Source organism: Oenanthe melanoleuca, chromosome 2, assembly GCF_029582105.1.
Source record: "Oenanthe melanoleuca isolate GR-GAL-2019-014 chromosome 2, OMel1.0, whole genome shotgun sequence".
In the NCBI taxonomy this organism is placed as follows: Eukaryota; Metazoa; Chordata; class Aves; order Passeriformes; family Muscicapidae; genus Oenanthe; species Oenanthe melanoleuca.
In genome coordinates this window covers 82,338,492-82,360,058 of record NC_079335.1, presented here as the reverse complement: position 1 = coordinate 82,360,058, position 21,567 = coordinate 82,338,492, and the positions used below count along the sequence as shown (strand labels likewise).

Here is a 21,567-nt window from a genome sequence, read left to right as displayed (position 1 = left end):
ATCCATCTCTGCTGCTGTGGTGTAGAACAGCTCCAGGAGGAGAACAGCCAGATCTTCATCACCAAGAGGTGACACCTGCTCCAGCAACATGAATATTCCACACTGTCATGTGTCACAGAGGGATCCTTCAGGTCTGTGCAATGCACCTCAGTCTCCTGGCAGTAGGAGGGGGTCTTCATCAGGAGCTACCCTTCTTTGTACTTGGGACTTCAGTGCATCCTCCATCCAAATGCTGAATTAAACCAAGTGTCACTGATAATTCATATGGAATGATCTTCACACCACTACAGCTGCATGTCTACTAAATAGGAATAGGCTGAATAAAATACAGCATGTCCTCTCCTCATCCTCCACATACTCAGTTACTATCCAGTGGAAGATGGTTCTGGCTTTTTCTCTCAGTATCTTGCTTTTGTGCCCACACAGCCAAAGAGTGGGCAGCAATGGCTGAATTAGGGGTTTTTCCTATCAATAGCTGCCTCAAGCCAAATTTCATAAAAAACTGGTCTGATTTCAGTGCTGGCCCTGCTTTGTGCAGGAAGCTGGACCAGGTGCTCTCCCAGAGCCTCCTTTAGCATAGGCATCTCTCTGGCTCACTTTTACTCTGAGCCATGTCATGTTGTTGATCCATTTGCTCAATGCAGACATGGGCAAGGACCCTTCCCTAAGGATGTCAGTGAGGATGTCTTGCTGCTCTCTGGAAAAACACTGACATAGCAAGCAAGGAAATTCTTACCCCATGCATAAGCAGGACCTTTCGAGGACAAAATTTTGAACCAAGATCCCTTTGCTTTTTGCCCATGTTAGGACCATAAACCTCATGCAAACCATCCCTCCCCACTGTCAGTGGGTGTGCAGGGGTTGGGAAAGTGGCCCTGCTGGATCATCCATGGGGCCATGGCATAGGAAAGCCCCCCAGCAGCCACTGGCAGGCAGAGCTGGAGGGAGGAAGCTGGGACTGGCTGTGGGTGCCAGCAGCCCTCGCACTCCCTCTCCAGGCTCCACTCTGCATCTGGAGCGTGTTTGAAGCACAGACACCAGCCCCTGCCATGGAATTCCTCATGCTGAGGAGCAGCAATGCCCAGAGCACTCAGAGTGTTTTTCTTTTCTAGCTGCTGTCCCTTGTCACCTCCAAAATAGTGGGAATCATGAGGGTGCTGCCTCTCTCGCCTTGTAGCTCTTTTCCTGATGTGCACAGAAGCAACAAAAAATTCCTGACAGTATTTTCAATTTTCTCTTTTTTTTTTTTTTTTTTTTTTCCTTTCACATTTTCACATCTGCAGTGTAGTTAAACCTTAAAGAAACCCCTTGTAGGACACACTCTGAAATGTACTGTCAAGCCTTCTTCTGCCAGGTTTTGATGGCACTGGAAAAAGTAATGCTTACTCTAATTATTGACGTCATATGGAAAAACTTTTTTCCCCCCTGCAAATCTGAAGCCACTTGACCCATAAATGACAGAGCCGTCTTTGTTGTTGCCTTTTCCCGTTTTCTTTCAGCTTGCTTGATGTCCTTCTACAGCAGCATTTAAAACTCACCTCAGGTCCTTCTCAGGGGGGTTGAGATACAATTTAGCCATTGCAATCACTGATGTAAATGAGCCAGGCTTTTGTTGCTCCAGAGCCAGCTTGGAGAGAGATTTGCCATGCATTTGGGACTGGCTGTGTCAATTACTCATGTGAGTGTATTAATGAAGTTGCAGGGAGGCCAGTTGCACAATAGTTGCATTCAGCTGGGTTTCTAAATTGCCATCAGAAAGTTGGCAAGTTTTTAATAAGGGCTTTTGCAGCATTTGGGGAAGTCACTGTTGTCTGTGAAAGATGCTCTGCTGAGTCTGAAGAACTGGAACATACATATGTGAGTTTTTGATCCAGTCAGTGTCCCAAGAGCATCTTTTGAAACCTGTGTTTGCTGTCCTTCAGCTGTCAAGTAAGCAGCAGTGGATTTTGGAAAGGATTGAGTGAAGATTAGCTTTAATGCTGTGGTTGGCTGAGTGAATTTGGCATTTGTAGGTTTATTTGTACAATGATTTCTGGGATGCTTAATAGTCAGGGAAACTGTTTCTTCCCAAGTATTTGACATAAAGTAGTCCATTTGCCTTCTGCAAGTCATCTTCTGTAAGGGCCAGTTTTTGTTGACAGTGACCGTTCTGCATTGGGCCAGGAATTGAACACCTGAGCCCCTCTGATCTCCAGAGGGTTTGGAATAGATGGCTCTCCCAGAGGAAATGTAGGAAGTGTGTTGCCCTCACAGGCTTGGTAGGGAAGCAGAGTGCCAGTGATTAAACTCACAGGGAGAACTCCCTCTGCAGGAAGCAGGGGTTTTGGAAAATGCAGGACAAGCTCCCACTCTCACAAATTTTGTTGAAATGAATCATGTAAGGATGGCACTGCTGGCAGGAGACCTCAATCGTGTCACAGCAGGAGGGAATGGCCTGCCCAAAGACACACCTGCAGTGCCACTTTTGTGTGGGGTCACCCAGCCGAGACAGAACCAGGGCTCTGAGGTGGGCCAGGTCCTGGAGAGATGCTGCTGTGCAGGACAAGGAATTGCAAGAGAGTTTGCTTGCATAGCCAAGCATCAGGAGAAAGCATTGATCTGGCCTTTTACAAGCAGCTTCAGTGCCTCTAGCTGGAGGAAGATGAGTCTATTTTCACACTTCTTTTGTCTGAAAATTATGCATTTTATTACATCTCCAGTATGTTGAGAAGTTCCAGCCATAACATGATTTTCTGTTGAAAATATTCCAGCACTCAGTGTTTGGTATAATGGATCAAGGCAGTGGTTTGTAAAGTCTAATCTCTTGCCTCCACTGCTGAATGGTGCCAGATACTTCAGAGGCAGCCAAAATTGACTTTTGCACTTACTGCGCCTTGGTGTGTCTTCTAAGTGGAGAAGGGTGGCATGCTGAGCAAAATCTGGTTTTCCCTCACTGAATGTGGGAATACTTGGAACTGGGAGTACTTTACAGTGCTGTCTATGCATTCACATGGTAAAGTGTCCTGGTTTGAAGGGCTGATGTCTGCCAATAAAGGCAGATGCTTCTCTGAAATGGAGAATGTAAACCCCCTTCCTCCAAATTATTATTATAATTTTGAAATTAAGGGGCTCTCAGGCAAAGATATGGGAATTAGGAGTAACAATCCTTTACTAGGAAAAATAAAATAGAAATGCACTATTGCAAAGAACAATCCCAACCCTGACAGAATCAGAATACAACCTGACACCCCGTCAGTCAGTCAGGGTGTTGGTAGCAGTCCCATTCAATGGTGGCTGCATCCTCCTGCAGTGGCAAATGTGGTTCAGCTGAATCACTGTAGAAAGATGCAGTTTTCCTCTGAAGGTACAGGGTTAATGTAGAAAGGTCTGGTTTTCCTCTGGAATCCAGTGGAAAGAAGGTAACTTGCTGTCCAAAATCTCAGTTTTTTATCTAGGTAGGAAAGGCTTGGCCTCTCTCCCCCTGGGTGGAGCATCTCCCAGTGGGATGATGTAAATTTATCAGTCATACAGTGGGACTGAATGGCCCAGCAGATGATATCTTCCTGGAGGGAGGATGGGTTGTGGAAAAGATAAAGATGGTTGCCCCAGCTGGTTTTAAAGATGGCCCATTAGCAGATGGTATGTGCCACGGAGATAAGGGTCACTGCCCCACCTGGCTTCAACAGATGGTGATAGAATACACATTTCTGGCCACATCAACCCAACACATAAAGCTTCTCTTCTTCTTCTATGGGGGCAGTTAAAAGGGTGTGAAATGACAGCTGAGTGTAACCATTTCCCCTCTGCTTGTGCTTGCAGGGGGGGTGGGCTGGGGCTGGTCCTGGCCAGCGCGGGCTTCGGCCGCCTGACCGCCCCCATCATGGAGCTCCACAACCAGAAAGGTTACTTCCTCCACCACGTCATCTTCGCCTGCTGCACGCTCATCTGCATCATCTGCATCCTGCTGCTGCCCGAGAGCAAGAACCAGAACCTGCCTGAGAACATCCCGGACGGGGAGCATTACACCCGGCAGCCCCTCCTGCCGCACAAGAAGGGGGAGCAGCCGCTGCTCCTGACAAACTCGGAACTCAAGGATTACTCCGGCCTCCACGACTCGGCGGCTGTGAGCGACGGCATCTCGGAGAACACCACTGCCAACGGCATGAAGTCCATGTAACTGGGTGGATTTTTTTTTCCTTCTCCCTTTTTTTTTTTTTTTTATTTTTAATTATTTTATTTCCCCTTCTTATATTTCTTCTCTTCCTTTTGTATTTTATTTGATGCTGTTGTGCGGGAGGAGTAGCACTTTGGGCAAAGGTGTTTTGCACAGATTTTACAAACCAGTGACGGAGCAGACACAAACTTAGAGGAATTCAACTCTGCTACTAAAGCAAATTTTGGCATCTTCAACAGTTGTGCAGATTACTCTTGAAAAGTTTTGGGGGAAAAGACTCATTTGAGAAAAGACCTGGCTGGCAATAGCCCTTCAGAACTCTTTTTTTTCCTGCCATTAAATATGTATATTTATTTTGATTTATTCTCAAGAAGCACTTTATTTCCTTTTCCTTCCATAGATCACAAAAATGAAGCCATCTTATACAAGGTGCAGCCATTCCAAGAAAGAAACCATGGGGGGAGGGGGAATGTTGTTTTCTGTTTTGTTTTTGTGTTTCTTTAAAGGAAAGACGGATTCACTGCAAAGTTGAATTGACTTAAACTTAGACTTGTGCAACATTCTTCTGCCTGTCTAGAAAGTCCAAGTGCCCAGATTGCCTGCTGTGTTTGTATACACTAAAAAAAAGGAAGAAAAAGCAAAGCAAAACCTGTTGTGACTCAAACTCTGACTGCATTTTAGGCAGCTTATATTTGTCTTTATAGCCCACGTGCACTTAAAAGTTACTTTCAAAATTAGTTCTTTTTTGTTTTCACTGAATGCATTGGAGAAAAATCCTACCCAAACAAGCTGATTTTCCAATGAAAATCAGCTTACTGCATTTTAAGAGTATATTAATCTATTTAAGTGGTTGCCACTGGTCCTTAATAGTAATGTAGATGGTGCAAATTATTTGACTAATGATGCAAAAATGAGTTTTGTTTAGAATGGCTGTAATTATCAGGAGGTCCAGGATCTCTGACTGCTCCAGGAAAAAAGCAGAGATCAGCAGTGATAAACAGTAAGGAGCATGGGCAATGATCTATACTTTTATTCCAAAAGGCAGCATAACTGGGATTTCTGCTCCTGGGAAATGAGTGTCCTGGTATTGTCTTAAGTGTCTTTAGAACCAGGGTTTGGGTTTTCAAATTAAGTGGAAAAACTGCTTAAATGACTGCTGGAAAGGAATTAATTGGTAACCTGTGAATAATGTCTTGGGTTCTTAGAGATGTGTTCTGGTTCTGAACCAAGAATATACAATGAATTTACCCTTATTTCCCCACTTTCCCAACTGCTCTTGTAAGATTTAAGTTCAAAAGAAAAGTTTACTTAAATTGGATTAATTCTACACAAAGTGAACATCCAGCTTACCTCCTGCTGTGCAGATGGCACTTTGATAGTAGCCACTTGACTTCTCCCTTCCAGCCCCCATACCAACTATTTCCTTTGGCCATTGGCTTTTGATTCTCACTCAAGAGAATATTGTGAGGACCTAGTTCAATGCAAGGACTTTGTAAACAGCTTTCTTGCATTGTAGTTAACCCTTCCCTCTCTCCCTCCCTCTTCTCCTTTCTCACTCAGGCCATCCATTTGTGATTGCTCGGTAGTGCAGACGTTCCAGCAGAGCAGCAGGATGTCAATGTTGTACTGAGTGTCCGTATGATTGCCACTTTGATGTACATCTTGCATTCATGTACAGGGGAAGTGCTCATTTGCACTTTCCTCTCTACCTTCCCTCCCCCTTCCTCCCTTGCTGTATATATTGTCGATTAACTACTGTACCTAACGATTTCCATCCTCCATTAGGCTGCCAATGTCCTCTTACAGGCCCCAATAAATCAGAGATCCGTGCTCCCCGGCAGGCCACGCAGTAAAGCAGCACAGCCTGAGATGCTGACGGATGCAAGGGGACAGGTAGACCTGCAGAAGCAACAGAGGTGGTTGTGTTCAGAGTAACGATGTTGTCCTAAAGCTGCTAATTTTTACAGAGGATGATGTGGACATTTGGGTTCTTCTTGAGCCTGGTAAGAAACACTGGACCAGTTGATGGTAGTTTTGCCCAGAGTTACACTACTGTTTTTTTTTTCACCTTTGCTAGAGTTGCTGTGACAGCAAGAGCCTGATCTTCCTTACACTCAAGTTTTATTGTCAGGCTTGAGTGTGGCTGCTTCTTTTTGTTCTGTGCTGAGATGTCTGCAGGCTGTGTTCGCCTGAGGAAAGAGCCCAGCCCTTCCCCTCTCGTGCAGTATGCGAGCCCCAAATTTGTGCAATACCTTCTGCCTTCGATGCGAGATGCTTGTGGCACGCCACGCTCATTCGGGGATGAAGGAAATGGGTTCACGAGGAAAAGCTGAAGAAGCAGAACCAGACTCCAGGGAAGAGAAAAAGGGCCTGAGGGAGGAGGAGGTGCGAGCACAGAGGCTGAAAGCAGCGTCCTGCCATCCATCGTGCGCGGAGCCGGTGGCTCCTCCCTTCGTGCTCTTGGTGGCCCGTGTGCTCCAGCTGCGGTGCAGCCCTTGCAGACCATCCACAGCCTCCAAACCCAGCTGCTTCCAGCACTGCCAGTGCTCCTGGTGAGCTCGCCGCTGCTGTCCACAGCACTCCTGTTCTGGTGGTTGCTCTCCAATGACAGGCACAGGGAAAAGAATACTTGTTTAAACATATCAACATTTAGACAGTAAATACACTAGGTGACAGGAACATGCAGCAACCTTTTATTAAGAAAAATATCTTATCATGTTGATTTGATTTGCTGCTTTTTTGGTTTTTTGCTTGAAACCAGGTAGTCGGTACTGATCTGCAATGAAGGGAGCCCCAGCTTCTCTAGTCGGTCTGGTCCTCTGCCACTGTCACGACAATAAAGCAAAAACTAATTTCCTGCCTTGGCAGTTCCAGTTTTGCTCCTTTTCCTGAAAACAAGAACTCTAATTATGTTCTTCCATACATGCTCACGGAGTTGGAAAGCTTTCACTAAACCTACCTTGGTGGAGGAGCCAGGTACTAGGTGATGCAGCAGGGCAGGAAGGAAGTGTGGGGATGCTTGCCCTGCCTTGTCTAGTCCTGCAGCAGGACAGAGCTCTCTGCTGGGGTCCCAGCCTGCTGCACCATTGGCTCCTCAGCCATGTCTCCTCTGCAGCCATCACCAGGAAAGGCTTTTCTCAGGCGGCTCTTTCTGGCCACCAGAACAGGGGAAGCAGTCCAAGCTGTCTTGTCCATTTTTGGCCTTTTTTCTGTGAACTTTCAGTAACCTCTAAGCCCATCAGTAGATTTTTCTTTGGGTTTACCATTTAAGGGCTTTCTCCATCTTTCTAAGTTCAAACAAAAATGTGAAGTGACATTATGCTTGATCTTGGGGGTTTTGTCCCCCTTTTAAGGTTTCAGTACTGCTTTTGTTGCCAGACACACTGCAAACAGGTAACACCTGTTAGCAAGTGTTTTGTGGCCACTCTGAAAGGGGGTTGTGTGATTACTTTTGGATTTCACTGAGCAGGCTTTTTTTGTTGTCGTTCTTTTTAGTGGAAGTATTTTACTTAACTGTTGCCACTTCCTGGAGCCAAACACTTTATTGGTCACCAAATTGGAAGCAGAAGTGCCATTAACTGAACTCTGTGAATGTCAAGTCAAGTTGCGCCTGTAGCTGGCACATAAGACAACACTATTGAGTGGGGAGATGATCTCCCCCACTGTACCTTTTTTTTATTTTGTTTTTTAAGAAAAAAATGAAATTACAAACCTCATTTTAAATGTATTGTGTAAAATGTTTTGGGAAAGGAGTATGGTGTGTTTTGTCTAGTGGGCGAGATCTCCCTCCCCATTTCAGTTTCTGATGAAGTTTTAAAGAATCGTGTTACTGTATGTTTTGATCATGAATAGTCTGGTGGTGCTTCCTCATAGCACAAGCTTAAATCAAGTACTGAAAACAGTCTTACAAGCTAAATGTCTGCATGATGTTACATCTGTTGTACCTACTGAGAAGAACTTTGTATGTAAATGTACAGAATAAAATGACGTTGTCCCATCAGTTGGCTCTCCCTGGTCTGGCTCCCTTGCAGTCACTTCTCAAACACCCAGCAGCAGCTGATGCCTCAGCAAATAGCCCTACCCTGCTCTACAAACAGAATGAGCTGTTTGTAAATCAGGCTAATTAAAACAGCACGTTGATTTGCAACTAATTATCTTTTATGGTCAATTACAGAAGCATAGTTGACTCTGTTTCCTGGGTGGTGTAAATTAAAAAGAAAATACCCTTCAACGGTTGCTTTTTGCTATTCTGATCTTGAGCTGCAGGCAAGGACAGGCAGCTGCTCTCACCTCTGCACCCAGAGCAAGTCTGAGACATTGAGGACACTGGGTGTTCAAACCCCTTTGGACAAGACTCAGCAGTTGTGCCTTCTACAGCAGCAGCCTCTCAGTTAAACTCTTCTGTTGCTTACTGTGGCACCATAGCAAGGTAAATTCATCACTTCTTTGTAGGTGCTTAGGACAGTTGCCTAGAAGCAGCACCAGTAGTTTAATTTTGGTTTGTATCAAAAGCTGATGATTGAGCTCGAGTCAGGGATCAACTCTGGATGAAAAAAAAAAAAAAAAAACCAAAAAACACCACCAAAACCTGGATAGTTAACTCCTAGCTGCCATCTCATTAAACAAAACAGCCTCTGGACCTGCCTTTGAAAGGATACCCATCCTACCTGAAAGCAAGTCCAGAGATGTAGCAGCAGGATGCTTTTCACTGGTGGTCATGGTAGCAGACCTTTCTGATTTTATGTATGTGCTCAATTTACATATGACACTCTTCTAGCAGCCTGACAGATTTATCTATTGCTCCAGAACTCTGCTTGTGCTTTTTCCTTCTATGTAGTCCCCAGGGATGCATAAATAACCCTTTGTGAAATCCTTTTAGTGTTCTTAGTGCCCAAGGGATGGAAGGAAATCAATTGTTTAGCACCAGTACTACAACCAAGAAGGGCTGAAAGGACAAAAGTAACACTCATGTCACAGCTTTACCATACAAAAATGTGGGGTTTCTTTATTTAAACACTAAAAGCTGCTATACTATGTCCAGCACTAGTACACAGTAGATTAATGGTACAGATAGCATTTGGAACTGATTTGCCATCAGATCCCAGTACTGTGTGGAGGCCAGAGACCACATGCACTTTTACAATGATGTTCATCCATTGCAGCATCCATTTGCTATCCTACTTGGCAGGGTAGCAAAAAAAAACAACTTTGCTTTGAAAACTCAAATCCTATTTGCAAAAAGGAAATCCAAGTCAAGTGTATCTATTTAATAACAACCACAAATTCAATCAAAATAATACAAAAGAAGCATACTAACTTTATGTCAGTGTGAAAATTGAAATCAGTTTTTCTGAAACAAAACCTTCATCTTCTTTCACAATGATGCACAATCAGAACTTGTCTGGGAAAGCTGTCATTTCTTCTTTGATCCTGTTTTCTATGAGTAAGGTGAAATTGCTGTCTGTGTTTTGAAGATTGTAGCTGACAAATATCTGCTTTTTGGTCTTGCTGGCTAAAACACAAAACAGAGTAGTCAGCCAGAGTTTATTCTTATATAAAAGTGATTATGGTATTTGAGCAAGCCTCTTAAACAGCCACATCATGAAGATTTCTTAAGATGTTCCCTACTCCTGCTGTGCAGGGTGCAGCTATAAAGGACGAGCAGAACAAGTCCCTGACCACTGGGGAGCTGGGCAAGATCTTGCACATTACAGAAGTGAAAAATATAAGACTGGTGACTGTCAACTAGTTTTTGACCTGACACAAGACACTTTCCATTAGTGACTGGAAATCCTTCAGTGCTTGTAGTGGATTTTTGGACACTTCTTAAATATCTTACATTGTAAGTGAAACCACAGACTGTACTGGACTCTCAGCACTGAAATTCAGAGTTGTAAATCTCCACTGTGTAAAACATTAGAGAGAAAGCACAAAAGAAAGTGATTGAAATTAACTTAGTTCTCGTTTATTTATTAAAACCTTAAAAGGTTCATCCTTAAAAGGCCCCAAAAAGCTATGCACCAGTTCTGTCTAAGCTTGCTGTCAATTTTGTTTCCCTTAACCTTTCTTCATACAGTGTGCATGAATGTTCCAAGAGGCTGGAGAGTCTTTGCTGAACATGATGAAGCCAAGCACAAGGCTACTGTAATGACAAGTACCTAGAGAGAGGTGCTACAAAATTAAGAGCTGCCTTCCATGACAGAGCTAATTAACAGTGATAAAAAAAAACCTGTCCAGTGGGACAAGAAGATTTAATTATCAGAGTAGAAGAGATAACATCAAGAAGTGCTTAATAAATAAAATGCCATCCTACTTAGATTTTACCATGGTAATATAGCAAATCTGTGGCTCTCTTTATGTATTACTGAAGCTAAATGTTGTGAAAAATGTAAGCACCATATAGGAAAAATAAGCACTAAATTTAAATTGAGTTGTGCAAAATAAAAGACAAAAAATAGTATTTGGGTCATGAGATATTTTTGTCAGGGAATGAGCTGGGAGCTAATGATCCCAAACACAAATCAGACTGTTCTGCTGAATATTCAAAAATGTAAATGAATTTTTAAAACTAGAAAATAGAGACTCTAGGACTTCCAAGAACTCAATCCTTTCTAAATAGGACTCTAAACATACAGATAACCCATCTATATATATGTATGTATAAAATGTAGTTAAACAACTCCTTTAAGGCATTTTCATTATGCAAATTAATTTTTTATTATTTTCTATTCTAACAGGTTACCAGCTTCCTGACTCAGTAAGTAGAGCTGCTTCTGAAATGCAAGGACTCATCTGCCTTTTAAGACTTGGCACTACAAAATGCTGATATAATGCAATGTGGTGCTCTGACTGCAAAAATTAGCACCTGGCACTAGATTTTTGTGGTATAAAGCAGCACAGTTTGTAAGCACTAGTGCTTCATCATCATGCCCTAAATGAATGCAATGCTAATTCTGAACTAATTAATAGCATTATGCTAGCTAACAAAACTATACAGTGCACTGCAATGTCAAAACTCAACTTCCTAATTATGTTTGCCTATGGAGTTTCTGGGATGCTGTTCCAGTTCCAGAACAGTCTGGGAGTCCCTCTGGCTGCCTGTGCCAAGGACCTCTGCTCCCAGGGCTCTGCCCCAGCTCTGAGGGGCAGAGGGACCTTTTCAGTCCCTGCTTCCCAAGGATTCAGTTGGACATGTGCACTCCTGTGGAAAGGACAAAAGAGGACAGACCTTATGCCTCCATGGAAGACCATCTGCAGCTTCAGAGTAAAGCAGAAAACTGCAAAGGACAAGGCTTACCTAAAAAGCCCTCCAGCAGGTCTGCTTCCCATGCAGCCTGGTTAACAATCCCTATTCCACTGTCTCTTCAAAGTGGAGGAAAAACATCCTTGACAGCCATCATCTGGGATGTGCTGAGTACCAGGAGAAACTGCACAGATCTGCTCCTACAACTCCATGTACAGAGCAAAGGCCCCAACCAAAGCTTGAAGAGGAGCCCTGCAGGAGCAGAAGTAGCAGGACAAATGTTACACATGTGTTTGTAGGCTATTTATGCTGGAAAAGAGGTGATGAAAGTGACCAGTGCCCAGCTGAGAAATACTCAAAGAAAAGGTTCAGGTTCAGAGTCTACCAGTCCTTACAGAAGGAAGATTGAAGACATGACACTAATCAGTACTCAAAGCACTGTGATTTCAGGATATGCATGTGAGGGAGGCACTTAATGGACAAGAACTTTCTCAAGAATTGGCCTCCAGGAAACATTCTTAGAATTTGGGTTTATTGACTGGTGAGACATATCTTGTGCCAAAGCAATCAGGCAGGATGGTGGGAAACAGTCCCTGCACCTCATATAAGCAGCATAGATAGACATATGCAGAAAGAGGAATAAGAATGAAGCACATGTGTCTTCAGCAACAGAAAAACAATCAGAAATACGGAAGGAGATAGAGCCAACTCACAAAATGCAGTTGTTGTGGCTAGGACTCCTACCAAACTATAAAGAAAACAAAAGAATGAGTGCACAGCACACAGCACTGAAACTCCTGCTGCAGGGCAGGAAACACTGCATTCGATCATGTGACATTGCAGGAACACGTGGCAGATGATGGAATGCGACTGGCAAGTGTAAGAAATGGAATGTTATGTGCAAATGGGATTGCATGCTACTCCTGCTAGTGCCTGTGGAGACAAGAAACTGCACAGGGAAAAATGGTGACAAGCATGGTGCGGGGAGGAGAGGGGAGAAAAACTGCCTGCCTGAAGGTTACCACATGTCAGGATGGTTTAAAAGTTGGAAGTACAGCTACAGGTCAGACTTAGCTGTGAATAGCATCTCTGTTATTACAGACTTTGTGGGAGAAACAAGGATTTAAATTCCCAGAGAAAAACTAAAAAATAACAGCAAAGCTGGGTATTTCTAGCTGAGGTGGTGCACAGATTTCTTTACCAAGCACTTTGTGAAACAAAGATACAGGGATGCTTGTTGATGATCCACTGGTCTCAGGATAAGCAAATAAACAAACAAACAAATAAATAAATGATAAATTTGAACTAAATTACCATCAGTAGGCCTAAATTGCTGGACTGTCAAAAGCCAGCCCAAAGACTATGGTGCGAGGTTTCAAAATGATGTATTTCTTTTCCCAGAAGCTCAGGTAAAGAGCAAACACATAATTATTCAAAGCCATAACTGTATTATTGACTCTCCCCTTTGAACCAAAGGTGAGAAAGGTCTATAGGCCTTCCTCAAAATAATATACCTTAACCAGGATCACACAAGCAAGAACAGTATATAAAAATAATATGAAAGGAGCTGACTGGCAAGGAAACCTGCAACTTAGTGGAGAGATGTCATGGATACAGAGGAACATGGACCAAAAGCCTAGCTGGGCCACAGATGGCTCAGAAGTTTAAGATGAGATAACAAAAGATACCTAAAAAAGATAGCTAAAAAAGATACCTAAAGCACACAAAGAAAAATAAAATAGCAAGGTGCATTATACTCCAAGGATAAAGAGTAACCTATAGACCAGTACCAAGCAACAGTATCACTTCTCAGTAACAAAGTATGGGAAATTAGTAATGCAAATAGCAGAAGCACTTCAGGGAGGAAAAAAAAAGGCCAGCAAAACTGAGACCACTCACTAGGGGAAAGAAAACTCAGGTGACTCAGGCAGTTTCTGTCCTAGAACACTGAAAGAACTAAAGGAAGAAATGGCAAGTTATTAGGAACTCGGGTATGAAACATCTAATAAATCTTTTAAGTGTAGACAGCAAGCACATGTACAAGTATGGAAATCACTAAGATAACTTAGAGCTGTCAGTTGGGCTGCAACACTACACAGAAGATTTGAGCAAAATTCAGAAGAAATGAGTGACAAGGAGACCAAATGGAAAGTGGAATAAACTATTACACTTTATCCAAAGTATTTCTGACTATATTTTTATTGACTTCCTGAGGATAAGGCACTAACTACATATTACATAATTACATAAAGAAGTCATGTTATGCAGTATCCCATAAAGTGGAAAGAATTGAATTCAGTGTGTAAAGAAAATGGTGCCACCAGGGTCGACTAAAAGTGTCTATTAAAAGCGAAGTTATTGTGAAAAAGAAGAGATACTACTTTTCAAGATCAGTCTTGTAAGCAACCCTTTTTTATATGTGGCCATGGAGGAGAAGCAGGTGTAGACTCATGGAAGTGCCTGACAATGCAAACTCAGGACATACTGTCTGAAACAGAGATCAGCACAGAGATCATTAATAATTCTGTGGCCTTTCCATCTGAAACATAGGAAGTAAGGTGAGACTGAGCAGCTCAGCATGTTGCTTGTAAAACCTGGTAACAAGCACTCAGCAGTTCACCAGTTAGAGCTGCATCAGCCACTGGCGGGTGAGGATGAGTAACCAGCATGACACAGCTGTCAGAGTTGCAAAAGTCCTAGGATGCATTAGGCCGTGTATTTTTAATCTTTTTAGTGTGGACATGGGAGGATTTCATCTATTGCAGTAGCTGTAGCACACTGCACGTGATGGAAAAGGAAGCATCCCGAGTGCTGCCCGTTTGGGTCAGTCCGACCAAGCCCAGGCAGCTGTGAGACAACCCAGCACCTGCCAGGCCAGAACTTCTCAGAATGTGGGGGCTAAAAGGTGCGAGATGTGATGGGGGTTGGCTTCATCTTCAGGTAAAATGCAGGTGCCTGGCATGACGGCCACCTCGCCCACCAGCACAGCAGTGTCACAGGTTGAAAGAGAGGAGGTCACTTGAAACCCCACTCGACAGGTGCAGCTGCCGCTGCCTCGCACCCAGATCCAGGACAAGGATATCAAATAATTCACTTCTGATTGTGCAAAACGTGCTCAAGGCCGCTGACTCAGGTGCCGCAGACGGATGGGTAAAAACAGTGAATCGGTGGATTGGATTGCCGCAAGCTGCAGCGCTGGAGGCTCCGCGCCCCGCATCCCCTGCACCCACCCAGCGCGGGCTGGTGGCCCCGAGCCGCTCCCGAGCCGCTCCCGAGCCGCGCGTTCCCGGCGGGAGGCGGCTCCCAGCTCCCCCGCACCCCGCCCGCACCTACCCAAGCGCTGCGCCAGGCAGGAGGAGGCGGTGTCCGACGGGTCCCCCAGGAGCGAGGCGGCCACCGGGATGCTGTCCTGCAAGCGGAGCACAGCACAGGGCACGGCTTAGCGCCGGCAGCGCGGCTCAGGGGCTCCGGGGGCGGGCGGGACGCCGGCGGCGGCACTCACACGGGGGCTGCACATGGCGACGGCCAGGCTGGCCAGGGCGGGCGCGGCGCCCACCCAGAGGAAGAGCGAGTCCCGCAGCCGCATGGCGTGGAAGTGCACCCGCTGCTCGCCCAGCTGCCCGCTGAAGTCGTGCAGGGCGATGCCGCCCGCCGCTGCGCCGCCGCCCGCCGCCTCCATGGCCGCCTCTCCCGGCGCGGCCAGGCCCGTCACGCAAGGCCCGAGCGGGAGGCCGGGCCCGGCCCCGGGGAGGCGGTGCTCGCTCGGCTCCGCTCCGCCGCGCCCGCCCCGCCGGCAGGCACCGCCCCGGGCCCGGCCCCGGCCCCGGCCGGCTCCCGGGGGAGGTGCTGCCGGCTCCCCAGGGAATACCCGGGCACGCCGCTCCCCGGGCCTCCCCTCCTCCGGGCCAGCACGGACACGCACCGCCGGGTGCAGCCCCCGGGAGCGCGCCCCCTCCGTGCCCGCTACCTCCTGAACCTGCACTGTCCCCGGTCAGTGCACACCCCCTCCGCTTCCCACTCTTCCCCTCCCATCCCAAAAGACACAAACCCCTCCCGCTGCGCAGGCACCGCTCTGTGTGGGAGCCCACCCGCGGCTCAGTGCGCGGCTGCCCGGGGCTCGCAGCTCCCCGGGCTTTGCCCCGCTGTTTGCCTGGAGAGGATAAAGCGGAGGCAGCCGCAGGCGTGGGGAAGCCCCACTAGGTGGCGGGTGAGCCTCTGAGTGCGGATGCCCGCCCGGACAGCGACGGCTCCGGGGAGTCACCCGAGAGCAGCCCCGGTTTCAGGCTAGAGGGAAAAGGATGGCGTGGTGCTCTGCAGCCTCGGGAAGGGGGAGGAAGGTCACGGCGACCTTGGCTTCATTCAGCTGAGGAGGTTTTCAGCATTGGGGATCTACAAAGCAAGTGATTCGGGTTTGCATAGCTCTGGAGAATATGGAGCCGTGAATAATTAAAAGCCCTACTTTGAGTGTGAATTTTGTGCTCGTCACTCTTTCCACCGGAGCACAGTAAAGTCGGTCATTACTGGAGAGGATTTTCAGTAACTGTACCGTCTGTTGCTGATAAGGATATCGTCGGCTCCTGATAGCCGTGGGCCCTTTACAATTGGAAACATGTATCTTCACTCCACCGGCAGGGCAATCATCTCTGCACAAAGAACAAGCACGTTAAGGGTGCTTATTAACAGATTGGCTTTTTAATCAGCATTTCCTCTGCCTCCAGTTTCCTACATACCGCTGGAAATTAAAATTTCCATTTCTAAATGGTAAGATTTCATTTTCCCATTGAGGAAATGGAGGGAGGGAAAGGAACCCTTCATCACTTTTCTCCCCTGAGAGGCTCCAGTTCTCCTGGCATCTGCCAAAAGAAAACGCTCAGCCTGCTAATTTCTGCCCATGCTGCCGCACTGACGCTAAATCCCAAGAGGCAGCTAAGCCTGGCTCAGCTGCCGTACCCCGACATCCCATGGCACAGGATCAGCTTGGAGGCGGGGGGGGGGGGGTTGCAAGCCACCTCCCCTGCCCTACATTTGTCACTTGCTTCTTGCAAAAAGCATTATGGGATGTATGGTGTCATCCCCACTTCTGCCCTCTGTCTCGTTGCTGAAACAGCATCAGGCTTGTGCTGATCCTTCTATGCCCCCCACCCTACAGCGAGTCCAAACTCTTTCCCTCTACATGAGTTGGCCTCCCACTAAGTGAGGTAATGCAGAAGCTGAGTTCTGTGTTTGGGCTCAAAAATCAGCCTTTCCCTGTCCCCACAGCCTGTTGTGAACTGACACTTCGCCTGTGGCAACTGTGAAAACAGACAGGCAAATAGGTGACAAAAGCCACCTTGGAAGGGAGGGAGTGTTGGCTGCATGCACCACACACTTCCCTCTCTCTGCTTGTTGCAGGTGCAGGTTTAATCTGCAGCTGGGTAGGTAGGGCTGCCAGCTAAAACAGCCAGGAGCCAGGAGCACTGCAGGAATAAAAATCTAGGAACAGGATAAAATGTCTGCTGGGAGTCACACAGGTGGTGGTGGTGGTGAGATTCCTGTGGTTAGACACCTGCAGCAGATGGAGGAATTTGCCCCAGGCTTGTTTGATCAGTGGAGAGAGAAGGAAATATTAGGGCATAGTTCAGCTGAGCTGTTTCAGGTCTCTCTTTTGAGAGAGAAGGAGCTCCTCTTGCCTGGTTTCCATTGACTTGAAATGAGGTGAGGTTGAAAGGTAAGTTTTGCAGCTTTGCAGACAGATTTATTCATGTAGGCAAATCCTTCTGTAAGTGTTCAGAGCCAGTTTCTTTGCTGTGCTGGGTCAGAGTTGGCTTCTGCAATTGAGTCCTAGTGGATGATCTGTTCTAACAAAGTTCCAGCTAAGTGTGTCTTCCCACAAAGTAGAAGTTTGGGCCTCCTTGTGTGCTAAAGCTTTGTTAAAGTCATCTGCTGGACTAAATAAGAATTTTCTTCACTGGTCTTTCCACATCAGGTGCCAATGTCTGGTGCTGCTTCTGAGGCTGTCTCCAGGCCTGCTTCTCCCTACAGGGAATTGCCCCTATTTCATCATGCTGTGATCTGTTCCTCTTCTCACCAGGAGTCTTCTCTAAAGTGCTTGTAACTTCCCTTATCCCAAACCCTGAAGACCTCTAAAAGTAAGTCACAGGGCTCCTCTGCACATTAGCAGTTCTGTGTGTTCAATACTTCTTCAAGAAATGCAGCTGCTCTCTGTAAATCATGCTAAATCTTTGCTTAAGCTCAGAAAAGAAAAACATTCATCTAGAGACTAAAATGCTGGTTAAGCATTTTTATTTGCAGTGCAGGTGTGTGAGTACAGCTGTGCAGAGCCAGACCATCAAGTGTGAAATGAATTTCTTGATTACAGCACTGCAAGGTCATGATAATCCCTACAAAATGAGAAGGGAAAGCACTCAATATGTGTATGGAACCTCTTGCATTTCCTTTAAAATGCTCATCATTTTTTCCCATGGCCTTGAAAGCAGCACCCATAAGTCTTCCTTGTTTGTCAGGTATGAAGCTGGAATGAGCCCCAGCTGTAGTAGGACACCGGAGAGAAAAATAACAATGAAGTAAAAATACCTTAGCAAAAGCACTGCATGTTTATACGGATGTGCATGCATTGCTGCTCAGGTGACATTCAAGGTCCAGGAGACCTGATTAAAGGTATGTACTTTTATCCACCTTGCTCTTCTCCAAAAGTTAGGTTGCCCATAAGAGTCACTAGATCCTAAACCTTGACTTTTACTTATCTCCCTTTCAGTACAGTTTCAAGGGAGGAGTAAATCTTCCTGGTAACTGTGGAGTCAAGACCCATAAAGCATAGTTATGAACTGGGGTATCATTGAGAGCAGCAATTTTTTCTGATTCCAAAATGCATTCTGTGCTTTGGCTTTTGCACAAATAAAGAGTGAATTTGACATGTGAGAAGGCAGGTAACCATTAATGTCTATCAGCGAACCTCCTTTTGATGCCTAGGATACTCTCAGTTTTCTTGATTTGTCATCCTTCTTCAGAGGAGTGAATGACTCTTGATAAAGCCAAGCAAAACCTTCCAGCTGCTCTGCTAAGGCTCCATGACACCAGGCTGCTGCTGCAGTAGCTGTGCTGCAGTCCCAGGCTTCCAGGGATCTACTTTCTTTGAGACTTGAATGCTCACTCTGTAGATTTCCATCAGTGGCATTGATGGCTGAGTCTCTCCCTCTACATCAAGGCACCTGAGAATATGGAAAAAATACTTCTTTTTTTTTTTCCCCATCATTACATGTTTTTTCTCAGCTGGATCCATCCTCTGACATAAATTATTGTTCCACTGCTCAAAAACTTGTGGCATCATGGAGGGCAGAATCAGGCAAGCAAGAAAGGGAGAAATGTCTCTGCTTACATTTTACAGTTACCATGGCTGTGATGCTGTGGCCATCTTAAGGTGGGGCTGGGCCAGTCCTTCTTTCTAGTGCTCATCTAATATGATGACAAGTCAGTCTGGGGAATCAAACTGGTCAAAATCTTTTCCTGGGATCCTGGCATGGGTTCTTGATTAGATCTGATAGGAAGTTGCTTCTGAATGATCTAATAATGAATGATAGCCATGGGTGTAACCTGAGGACACTTTGTCAAGCGTTGAGTTGTAGTCTCAGAAAAAGAGATGGAAAGAGAATCCAGAGTGGAACTTCTGAAAAAGTTCCATAAAATGAAGAAATCAAACTTGTGAACTTGAATGAAAATCAGTTTAAGAGATCTGCAATGGGACTGCACTAAGTTCATGCTATGAATCTTGCAATCTAAAGCAATATCAAAGCCAGCCCTCTCTGAAAAAAGTCTGAAAACCACTAGTAAGCAGATGCAAAATATAGATGTACAAGCAATTCCACATCTGCAGTAGCTGCTATGACAGTGTTAGCAAAACTGCTAAAACACCTCTTCAGCATACATGTTGATACCTAGGCAGGCATTGCTACGAGGAAATTCGGTGCCTGATTTCCAAAAGACATCAGTTTGTTGTTGTTGTTGTTTTGGGGTTTTTTTGGGGGATGGGGCTTGAAACCTCAGCTGTTAGGATTTCAGTACAAGTGGGATGAAGCCGGGAATGCAGGTGGCACAGCAATTCTCTGTCAGTAATAGTCCTATGCACAGTGTGTTTGATTAGAAATCATGTCTGTTAGGTCTTGTGCTCGACTGACCCAGTGGCCCTCTGCAAATCCCTTTTACCCTGCTTTATTTCATTCCTTGGCAGACTGGATGAGTACAACTGTTGCCTATCTCCCTGCAGCTGAACACAGCTCTGTGACACACAGCTTGTAAGGACCTTTGTGAGCCCAGCCTAAATTTCTGCTGTTATCAAATCAGACAGTTTCCTTTCATTGTCATATGAGTCATTGGAGGACTTGTCTTAGATCTGTTGGAGCATTTGAGACGTGTGCTTTCGTAGCTGCTGGACGGAAGCACTAACACGGAGTGACTCACTGCACCCCTCAGGGACAAAAGGTTTATGCAGTCAACTGGAAATCATATTTTGTATGCAGATAGATCACTTCATGGTGGGGAACCCCAAAGCATCTTACCCACACCAACTCTCCTGCATAAATGTCAGCAGCTGTAGCAAGATCTGCAGGAGCAATGGGTTATTACACGCCTGTGACCTGACAGGGAAGGGCACAGGTGTGAAAGCCTAATGGAACTGATTTTTTTGAAAGCCTGAGAAGGGAAGGAAAAGAACCCTTGAGATAGTATTGAAAAATGTTTTCCGTTATGTTCCTCAGTTCAAATCCTAGATCTCATGTGACATAAAACACACCTGGTGGATCCTGAAATTTTTCTGTCCCTGGGTCAGCTAGCACAGTGCAAGGTCAGGGTACAGAACATACAGAGTGTCCTTGAACCAGAGGGAACCTCAGTCTGCTGCAGGCTCTAGTGCTTACTTGCCTGCTCAGGTTGCAGAGAGTCACGTTCATAGCCATGGAAATTACTGATTCAACATGCAGCACTGGCAGCCACATAAACAAAGGTTTGACCGAGATTCAGGCTGCTTTGGGAGTGGAATGAAATGCCTTTTTTTGACAGATAGTTTGCTGTTGCCATGGTTATGGAACTTGCTGCACTTCTGGTCTCTTCCCCACCCCTCTGGGTACTTTCCTTCTGCTGATGCCAGGATTTCCATGAATCTTCTTTTGCTCTTTACACTGAGCCTTGGACTTTTATAGTCTCTGTCACAAGACCCTTAACCTGCAGGTCCAACTGGATGTGCCTGCATACAGCTTCTGCCATTCTCCAGCATGCCAGCAAGGGCCTGCCTCTCAATCTGGTTCTCCAAACAGCCACTCTCTTTCATTACTTTTTAAAGTGATGCCATGGCCTTTTCATTTTTCCATTTGCAAGCAAGCAAAACTGTACAAAATCAGCTTTAATTATTTTGCATCCTCTTCCCTGGGTAAGGCAGGAAGCTAACAGGCCTGGCATTGTCCCTTAGCAGCCTCCCAGTCTTCACTCAGAAGTTCCTCAGCTCAATCCAGTTTTCCTCTTGGCTTTTCCTTCCTGGTCTGTTGAACACAGTGGCTTAGCAGAAAGAGTGAATATCTCTGTACTATCACTTGTACATTACTAGAGAGCAGCAAATGTCACCTGATCCATATTGATGTGGCTGCTTTGGCCAAGATCTCCAAGTTCCTAGTACAGTTCTTGAAAAGCATTATTTAGATCTGATATATATTTAATTTCCTAGCTGGAGTATGTGAAACAGCTACTGTTTGACACTTCATCAGTGTATCTGATTTAATTGGTGATTACATAGAATATACCTTTTGCAAACATCACTTCGGTGATCTGCTTCCAAATTCCTGAGTTTAAACACATTTAAAATAATAATTCACACTAGTGCCAAAGATGGGGGTGTTCCCTATTTGCATGACAATGGAACAGACAGAATAGTTTCGCTATCAGAACACATCTCCCTAGGAAAATATTATTGGTCTCTTTACTGCATTTTTAAAGTATGATCCCAAGAGGCTGAAACTGCATCTTCAAAAAGTCTGTGCCCTGCCCTTGAACAGCAGCTGAAAAATTCCTTCTCTACTGCCCCTCAGAAACCATGAGAAATTATATCCTTTTTCTGCTTTTGTGTTATAAAAAGCTGGTGACAGGCACTGTTGCTGCTACAGTGTCCTGGGTTGGATGGTGGCCTTCC

General features: G+C 45.5%; 2 protein-coding genes across 3 annotated transcripts in view; one reads left to right on the top strand and one right to left on the bottom strand.

The window, feature by feature from the left end:
- The window catches only part of SLC22A23 (solute carrier family 22 member 23), a 105,585-nt gene extending 97,432 nt beyond the window's left edge, over positions 1-8,153 (top strand). For both annotated transcript variants that reach the window (XM_056483421.1, XM_056483420.1), the window contains one exon: positions 3,799-8,153. In XM_056483421.1, coding sequence (XP_056339396.1) covers positions 3,799-4,156 — 358 coding nt within the window. In that variant the 3' untranslated portion in view covers positions 4,157-8,153. The remainder of the gene's footprint in view (positions 1-3,798) is intronic.
- Positions 8,154-9,405: 1,252 nt separating this feature from the next.
- Positions 9,406-15,163, bottom strand: PSMG4 (proteasome assembly chaperone 4). The gene is made up of 3 exons (XM_056483423.1): positions 14,899-15,163; positions 14,730-14,805; positions 9,406-9,665 (listed from the first exon to the last, which is right to left on the bottom strand). The coding sequence occupies exons 1-3, from the start codon at positions 15,073-15,075 to the stop codon at positions 9,544-9,546; spliced, it is 375 nt and encodes a 124-aa protein (XP_056339398.1). The 5' UTR covers positions 15,076-15,163; the 3' UTR covers positions 9,406-9,543.
- Positions 15,164-21,567: the final 6,404 nt, after the last annotated feature.

Excerpts from the sequence above, each read along its gene's own strand:
- PSMG4 (XM_056483423.1), bottom strand. The coding sequence starts at position 15,075 with ATGGAGGCGGCGGGCGGCGGCGCAGCGGCGGGCGGCATCGCCCTGCAC. Across the intron at positions 14,806-14,898 it reads TCGCCATGTGCAGCCCCCGT|GACAGCATCCCGGTGGCCGC; the intron begins GTGAGTGCCGCC and ends CTCCGCTTGCAG. Across the intron at positions 9,666-14,729 it reads CTGCCTGGCGCAGCGCTTGG|CCAGCAAGACCAAAAAGCAG; the intron begins GTAGGTGCGGGC and ends TTTGTGTTTTAG.